Source organism: Triticum urartu, chromosome 7A, assembly GCF_056163025.1.
Source record: "Triticum urartu cultivar PI428250 chromosome 7A, HENAU_Tu73, whole genome shotgun sequence".
NCBI lineage: Eukaryota > Viridiplantae > Streptophyta > Magnoliopsida > Poales > Poaceae > Triticum > Triticum urartu.
This window is the reverse complement of record NC_141879.1, coordinates 744,335,502-744,344,544: the sequence shown is the minus strand read 5'-3', so window position 1 is coordinate 744,344,544 and position 9,043 is coordinate 744,335,502. Positions and strand designations below refer to the sequence as shown.

Sequence of the window (9,043 nt, the reverse complement as noted above, 5' to 3'; positions counted from 1 at the left end):
CTGCCAAATGCGTATGTGAAGACCTACACCACGATCAAAGACAGCACTGAACGCAAATGCACTCATTTTCTTGTTTTATTTCCAACATATATAAACGTTTGAAACACAACATGAATGGATGCAGATTCAATTCCAAAAGAAAAATCCATAGCAACAACCAAATTAAACACAAATTGTCTAGCCGAATAACATTTGGAAGAGAATAGAAGGGAAAGCAGGCCAAACCACGGCGCATGCAGCTTGGTTCTTCACGACCCACTCGCCGTGAGTCTTCATTTCCTTATAAATCTAAGAAATCACAAAATTAAGCAACTGGTCGGGAAGTTAATTTGCACAAGCATTTACTCCCTCTGTAAAAAAATTATAAGAGCATTTAGATCTCTAGTCAGTGATCATCCTCTTATATTTTTTTATAGAGGGTAAATTTTAATTCGCACAAACATTGAGAAGGCAGAAGGAACCTGCAGATTCTAATAATGTCCGGTCAGTCTCATTCCTAGTTGTTGCTTGATGATTTCAGGCACCTCACCGATATCTTTGAGTTTGAGCAGGATGAGGTTCGGCCGGACCTTGCGAAGAACATCCGCTTTGATGCTCTTCCAGTTGACAGTTCCGTCCAGCACCATGGTTTGGAGACTTCGGAGGCTTGGATCGGCGAAGACACATAAAGGAATCTCGTCACCTTTCAGATTCAAGTGGCCAATGAGATGCATGTTCCCGAGAGCAGCCTCGAACGCAGGCCCGCCATGTTTCTCATATATGAAACCGTGCATCTCCAGTGACTGCAGGCTTGTCATCTTGTCCAAGGGACAGTTCCCTGCACTCCACTGCTCCGAGGCAACGGGCTTCACACCGTGCAGCGTCTGCAGCTCGCTACCACCACCCCTCCGATCTTCTTCCACGACTGACGTTGTTGTTGGAAGTCCGAGGTTGCTTGCGAGCACGTGCCGCAGCGTCTTGATCTTCCAAAAATCCTCATGGATCTCCTGGACCTGGGTGTTCCTTATATCAAGAGTCTGCAGGTTGAGCAGTTTGGCAATGCTGGACGGGAGGCAGAGCAAAGACCTGCAGTCAACCCGCAGGTACCTCAACTGAATCATGTCGTGCATCTGGTCCGGCAGCTCTGTGAGACTCAATCCCGGTACGGAGATGACTCGAAGGAACTTGGACCAGCGCAGGAACTCAAGATCCTGGCGACGATCCTGGTTGCCCTTATTGATGATCCGGCATATGAAAGAACGGAGCTTAGGCAACTTTCGGCAGGGGAAGATGGTGGCGTATCGGTTGCCGCTGTCACTCTGAACGGAGAGGCGGCGTGCTAATGGTGGCACACGGGTGTCATGTATGTCATGAATGATCTCTATGAAGCCAGACTCTCGGACCTCCGGCTGCAGGAACCTCATGAGGCTCTTGTGAATTCTGACGAGCTGGATGCCACCATCAGCTTTCATCTCTTCCACCTCAACTAAGCACCTCAAGATGAGTTCCTTGAGGTAGTCATGCCCCACCTCCTCCAGAGTTTTTCCGTTTTGTGGCTTGACGAAGCCCTCCCCAATCCACATCCGCACCATCTCGTCGGCATACTGACGTGTATCCTTGGGGTAAGCTGCGAAGTAGAGGTAGCACGACTTGAGATCGCTTGTGAGATCTTCGAAGCACACCCAGAATATGATCTCAATGGCACTTCTTGTGCTGCCTCTGTTACGCCCGGATGCAAATAGAGATTCAACCTCTTGCAGTACTAAGTCCCACTGTATATGCCTCTCTTTGAATCGGAGAAGTCCGGCAAGAAGCACTATGGCCATGGGATATCCCCCCGTTATACGATGCACCAAACGTTCGTACCTCCCATCATCCTCTGCACTGCTCATTCTCTCTTCTCCTTTTCTCAACACCTTCCAAAAGAATAGCTCTGCACTTCTTATTCCATCCAACCGAGTAAGCAGGTGTACTCTGTTGACGCCATCGCCGTTCATGCTATTAGCATGCCAAGCAACTTCTTCATCTTCAGTGTCCAATATGAGCATCACCGGGCCGCCGTTGTCTGGCAAGCTCGCCCTCACGCTGTTCAGGATGGTTTTCGAGGATATGCCACCCAGAATCAACAGGTACCTCTTTTCAGATAGGAGGTGACGGAGCTTGTCACCAATATCTGTACAGATCATCACTTCCTCCTCCTCCTCCTGTTCATCCTCGCCACGTTGGCGCCGGCCACATGCACGTCGGTGTACCTCCGCAAGGAGATCTACCGTGCTGGAACCAGGCTCCATGTGGTGCCAGACTAAAACTTCCACCTCTGAGCTCATCTCACGACAGATAATCTTTACAAGTGTGTTCTTTCCTGCACCACTCTCCCCAACTACGGAGATAAACATTGGGCGTGCGTTCTCTTCCCAATCTTTGGAGATCGTCATGGGGTGTTTGTTCTTTTCGGAAACAGTAGCCTCAGTTAGCTCCCCAACGATGGAGATAGGCATTTGATGTTCGCCTTTTCGGAGCCACTGGCCTCAGTTCTGTTCCCACCTATGGAGATGGGCATTGGGGGGTGCACCTTCTGAATTTTGTTGAGCATCTCCCTAAGAATCACTACGTCCTTGTCAAATCCCACAGCGTTCTCCAGGTCATCCCGCCTGTCCATCCAATATACACTCTTGTTAATTTTGCGCAAAAAAAAAAATTGTGCAATGATTTAGTACTCACTTGGGAATTTTCATTATTAGTAAAAAAAGGAGCCACAATCCATGGGACGCTAGCCACAAAAAAACTCAGTGCAAGTTTGACCGAGTTTTTAGAAAAAATATATAAACATGCACAATACAAAATATATATCATTTGATCCATCATGAAAAGTAGTTTCATATTTTATATATTAGGTATTGCAGATGTTGTTATTTTATTCTATAATCATGGTCAAACATTTAAATGGTTGACTTGCACGGAAATTAATACACCTTATATTCCGGAACAGGGGGAGTATAACTGTATAACATAGTTTTTGGGCCAATATGTATGATATATCACATAACACAAATTCCTTTATTTCTCGAGCTAATAATCACAACAACTAACATGCATGCCGGATGCCACACATGGTACCTTCCACAACACAAAATCCACCGCAATTTTTTCTTTGAAAATATAGGAGTACTAATCAAGCAAAAGGGCACTGTTTCCAGAACAATACCATCCAAAATTGGAGTTTTTTTTGCGGGTGATCCAAAACTAGAGCATGTCTACTAATCTTTTCCTATCTCGTTGTCATGTGGGCTATGCCTATCAGTCTTGATGATTATTTTAATGAAAGAGAGAATTTAGGTTGTGTGATACATGTCGCTATAATACTAAGTTGCATCAAAATTCGGTATTTATGTTACTAGGGTCCTAAGCTTTGTATTTGTTTGGGCTAGCGTGCTGTGAAAATTATTGTGGGCTGGCTGTGGAGGCAAAGTTGTTGTGTTGAAAAGTGATGTTTGGCGACTTGGTTGCTTGTGTGGCTGTAAGCCGAGGAAATGTCTGAAATACCCTCCGAGTTCTGAAAACATTTAATTTTGGTGACTTGAGTTGAGGAACTTTTGCCAATTTAAGGTAGTGGATGAAGGCACAAGCTCGACGACCTCCCATGACCGCAATGTTGGCAACGGGGAAATTCACGATAGCGCGCCTCTCCGTTCGGCCAGCCTCTAAGGTGATGTGTGGTGATGTGATCGATGGGATGGGCGATGACATCCACCAGAGCTGGCATCATCGACAGGTTTAGAAGGTTGGGCCTATGGCCATGCCACATTTTTAGGGTTTGCAAATCCTTTGAGTGCCATACGTCCTAAGCCCATCACCGATGTCCAAAATGCTCCACTAGCAGTTTCAGAAGCCCATCGTGAGCCTTTCCATAGTAGTGGTAGCAATGGCTTTAAGTGTTGTGTTCATCTCGGTCTAGTGAAGTACTTAAAGTGCATCTTTTTATACCCCTGCTGGATTTTGGTGATTTATGTCCAACCAATCGAGAGAAGTTTATTTCAGGAACTTAGTCGTCATGTTTGAGTGTAAACATCAATTGTAACCCACTAGCCACTGGTAAATAGTGAAAGTGCATCTTTATCCCTATTGGGTTTTTGTGGTTAACAAAAGACCAACTGAGAGCACTAACATTTCGTAAAAAAATTTCAGGAAATTAGTCCTCATGTTTGAGTGGAAATATCAATGGCGATGAATATTTTTGATATTCAAGCGGATGCCTACCTCAAGTGCTTAGAATGTATTTTATAGGTTTTGAATGAATCCAAGATTCACAGTGAGTGTAGAACAACTGTAGATAAAGGGGCTACTAGCAAAAGATCTTGGATTGAACACTAGGTCGAGATCCTTAACAAAAATCCTTAAGAATTCCACTCATGTTCCTCAATTTCTATCTTTTTCACTAACCTAGTACTACCGAGCATGTGGGATTGAGTTAGCTTTATCGAACAAACCCAACTTTGTACAATGTCAGAAGACAACTCTTTTTCCAGTATTGCCAAGCTATGTTTTGATAAGATCATCTCTTTTAGCTCTGATACCTCCGAGGTTAACATTTTTCTCTAGCATCCTCAAGCCCATTCGGTTTGCTTCTACACCAAAGTCTCAATATAGGTAATATACTTACATCGTAATCTTACTTCCGAGTTAGGGCTTAGGCATTTCTGCAAAGTATTTCACTGAAAACTACTCTGTTGAACTCAATACCTTCAAAACGGTAGGAAACATGTCCTAGAGGCATTAATAAATGTATTATTATATTATCATATTTATAATTAAAATTTTATATATCTGTCTTATAATTGTATTGGTACTTGAATATGAGATTCGGAGGACAATCCACATACATGTGTGGAACCGCACGTGGGGCATCCTCTGCCGGCCTCTCGTTCACGCCAGCCGGGTCCTGCGCCGCTTCCGCGTCGTCGTCTCACACATGTGGCCATCTTGTCAGTCCCGAGCCATGTTGGTTCGCTCACGCCACCCGAGGCGTCATGTTTGCAGCACCGTCTTGCATGTGGGGGCAGCCAATCAGGATCGTTAGCCTTGTGTGGGGCTTGTTCGCTCGCGCCAATTGGGTTCTACGCCGTGTCCCCAATGCCGGCTCATCCATGGGACCAGCCTGTCAGGTTGTTCCGTTGGCCCACACGGATGCCTACGGGTGACGCGCGTGCTGCGAGCCTAGTGACCCGAGTCATCTGGAAACCGGCTCACAATTCGGCGTGGGGCCTACACCCTGCTAGGTGGATCCGGCTATGATGGCACGAGTCATGGTGTTCCCACTCAGGGTGTTACGTGGGCTTTTTGTTATTTTTCTTAAGACGGTTGCGTTTTCATATAAGTTTGTTGTTTAATTCCGCAGGACGAATGCTAAAAAGGATGTTATTTGTCTCTCAATACGAGTTACTACCCTATTTTTATATACAGGTCCAATTCTTTTTTCGTGTCAAAATTTGACATGTAATTTTCGTCAACAAACATGGGCTATATGACATAAAAATATATTATCATTGTTTTTGAAATGTGCGCCCAAGGGCATACTTTTTATGACATATGACTCACATTTTGTTTGTAAATTTAATGGTCAGAATTAGATATAAAAATATGAATTGTCCTTGTATTAGTAGATGAAGGGACTACAATATTTATAAAACTCTTGGTATATGTATGAATTTTGGGAAAAGGCTATACATAAAAAAATTATGATAAGAAATATCATTCCGACTATATGGTTCGCATCATTCCGACACATGGTTCTAGTGTTATGCCTAAGAAATAATACACAACTAGAAATGAAATTCATTACATCCACTATTGAAGTTCACATGTGCGTCTCTAAATTCCTTACATAAACTTAGACTTCAGAATTTTTAAGACTTCTCTTAAACGGTGAGGAATTTGGGAAAATGTTCTATATGAAAAGGTTTCAAAGTTTTTATAAAATATGTTATATCTTGTTTGGTGCTGATTGTGGTATTTTGAAAAATACTCATGAACCATAGGGAATGTTGGAAAAGGTTAATATGAAAATTCTGCACTAACCAATAGCTTTCATGCGGTATATTATTTGCGTTATTCCGACACATGGTTTGAGAATTTTATTTTGACAAAATAGTATGAAGATAAATAAGTGGAATGCAACACAAATTTTTCTGATACAATTCAAAGGGTTTGCATAATAACTATTCTACAATCAGTTGTATAATAGACAGAATATGAATATAGTCAGAGTAAGATGGAAAAAATATACTACCTCCGATCCATAATAAATGTCGTGGTTTTGAACTATCCCAAGTTTTAAACTGCGGCACTTATTTTAGATCGGAGCGAGTATTTGACATATATAGCATACCATGCTGCAATGGCTGTGGTGGAGGATGTTGATGCCACAGATGGTGTATGCACAATATTGTAATTCTTTTGATTCTGCGTGATTTGGTCCAATCTACTCTTAATTATGTCGATTTGACAAGAGAACCCATGTCGGACCACGACTTTTGTACACAAGCATGTAGAGTATCTGCGCAATGCTTCCCAGTATCGAAGAAACCCCTAGTATTTTGGATCAACGACCTAGTATTATAAAGAGAAGTGATGCATGAGTTACAAACATTATAAATCTTACAGTCCTGAATTTGCAACGTAGACTACGAATATGACACACTTCCGTAGAGGTATTTTTTGGATGATTATCAATGCATCAAGCGGCGCACTACGAGTAGGTGCATGTTTAAGTGTGCATCATAGTGGAAGGATGCACATGCACCTGAGTAATTTTTTTGGGTCCTTTTTTGCAGATCTCAACACTAAAAATGTAACAGTTTTGACCAAACGTTGACGAGCTCTTTAAAACTAGACCCCATATGACAAAAATCCATCTATGCACCTGAGCTACAGTAAATTCCAAGAAATAGTAAAATATTCAAAAAATCTGATTCTTTTTGCATGGAAAATGTTTGATTGCATGATGTCCGGGCAAAAATTCAACCTGTTTGGACATATGAGGAGCTCGTGGCAAAAAAAAGAGAAAATCAGTTCGAACAGTGCTTGAACAGTAAACTTACTCATTTTTTATCCATTTCTCAAACAAATATATATCCGGACCATGGTTTTCACTTTCAGTGAGATTTCACTGAAATTCACTGAATTTCATTAATTTCAGTAGACACTGAAATATTACGTTTGGTCAAAATATTTCAGAAAATTCAGTAGTACACAGGAAATCAATTTTTTTTCAAAATATTTTTTGAAAATTTCAAATATTTAATTAAATTCAAATGAATATTTCGGCCTTTTGGCTGAAATGCAAACTGAAATAACTGAATTTCACTGAATTTCAGTGATTTCAGTTGGTGCTGAAATTTTGTTGAAACTGAAATTGAAAACCATGATCTGGACGGAGGGAGTATACTATCGGATTTGTATTCGAATGAAGTTTGCAATGAAACTATTGTATGATTTATATTTTGCTTGTGAAATCTAAGGTGAAAATTTGACCAAAAATAAGAGGGGGCATAATAAGTCTTGACGGCGGTACGTAGTAGCGAAGTTTATCGGAAGCCAACTGATTTCTGGTAACCTGTCGATTACTGAAATTTCGACCGGAAAAAGCAAGTTTGCTAGTGACCATAATCTAGCAGGGAACCACAGGACGCACCTCATCCTCCTCGTGGAAGAAGTCGTCGATCGCATCCTCCGCGTGGAAGGCAACTTCGCGCGTCTGGCTCACCCACACGAGGGTCAGTCCGCCAGTGCCGGCCCGGCGTTGCTGGTCGGCCTCACGGACAACGGCCCGCAGCCACTCCAGCCGGTCGCGCAGCAGTATGATTTCTGTGCGGACCTGACGCAACGACTGGGCTTCGCTGATCGCGAGCTCCGCGAGCTTGGAAAGCACCGCCGTGATTGCGGCCTCCGCCATGGATGGTAGTGCGAGCTACCTAGATGACCGCGAGCTTGGAAAGCACCGCCGTGATTTTTCAAGGTATTATGTATACGCGTTTTGATACTACTCTAGATGACCGCGAGCTTGGAAAGCACCGTCGTGATTTTTCAAGGGACTATGTATACGCGTTTTGAGAGGACCCGACCCGATGGATATCCATTGTCCGTGGGTTTTTCATGGATGGGCAAAGAACATCCTCGTGGTGGATTCGGATATGGATTTGATATTGTTTGACCCGGGCCGAATCTGAACCACTGTCATCCTTACTCTTATGTATTTAGGGCACTTTCAATGCCGGCCCGCAAACCTCCCGCATGCGTCCGAACCACAGAAATCATCCAATGCAGTCCTGTATCGGTCCGGGCGTGTTTTCTCCCATAAACTGGAGACAAACGCGGGAGGTTTTGCAGGAGTTCGGACCGTTCCCAAGCCCTCTTCCGAATGCCCTGGCCCACCCAAAACATTCCTCCATCCGGCGCGCTCGTTCAGCACCGCCCTAGAGCGTCGGCGCCCGCATTCATGCCCAGCCAGAGCGGACGTGACCGCTCACTGGCGCCGGCATTGAAGCGGCGTGCCGGACGAGAGAGCGCCGCCCGCACCACTTCCCGGTGCTAGGGCTGCAAGAAAAGCTCGAGGCTCATGCGCCGCTCGAGATCGACTCATTTTTTGGCTCGATCAGAGATCTACTCGGAAAAAAACAAACTGAGTACGAACACTTTCTATAGCTCTGTCGAGAAATGAGACAATCTTGAGCCAATATTGGCTTGCTCAATTTTAGCTCAATGGCTCGGTATAAGATCATTATGTTAAATGATCGTGCCATATATTAAATGGAAATAGGATAATTTATTACCATATAGGTTGTCTAGGATTTTTCTTCATTTTTGAAGAACCTCATTGTCTGTGTGATGTCGTCCGTGCGGATAAGGTCATTAATATAGTTTGCCGATAACGGATTTGATCGCTTTGGGGTTTCTCTTTTTTCTTCTCGCCCATGCATAGCTTTGGTCTTCGATGACTTTATTATTTGATGGCGTGTTTTTGCATGCGTGTGTTGGTGTTGGCTGCAGTGGCGATTCTACCGTCCGG

The 9,043-nt window shown here is 43.5% G+C and overlaps 1 protein-coding gene across 1 annotated transcript; it reads right to left on the bottom strand.

Moving 5' to 3' along the window:
- Positions 1-470: 470 nt before the first annotated feature.
- LOC147962642 (disease resistance protein Pik-2-like) lies at positions 471-7,930 on the bottom strand. Its single transcript, XM_087534261.1, has 3 exons — positions 7,670-7,930; positions 2,552-2,650; positions 471-2,387 (listed from the first exon to the last, which is right to left on the bottom strand). The coding sequence occupies exons 1-3, from the start codon at positions 7,928-7,930 to the stop codon at positions 471-473; spliced, it is 2,277 nt and encodes a 758-aa protein (XP_087390387.1).
- Between the last annotated feature and the right edge of the window lie 1,113 nt (positions 7,931-9,043).

Excerpts from the sequence above, each read along its gene's own strand:
- LOC147962642 (XM_087534261.1), bottom strand. The coding sequence starts at position 7,930 with ATGGCGGAGGCCGCAATCACGGCGGTGCTTTCCAAGCTCGCGGAGCTC. Across the intron at positions 2,651-7,669 it reads TCTTCCACGAGGAGGATGAG|AGTGTATATTGGATGGACAG; the intron begins GTGCGTCCTGTG and ends AAAATTAACAAG. Across the intron at positions 2,388-2,551 it reads TGCTCAACAAAATTCAGAAG|AACGCACGCCCAATGTTTAT; the intron begins GTGCACCCCCCA and ends GATTGGGAAGAG.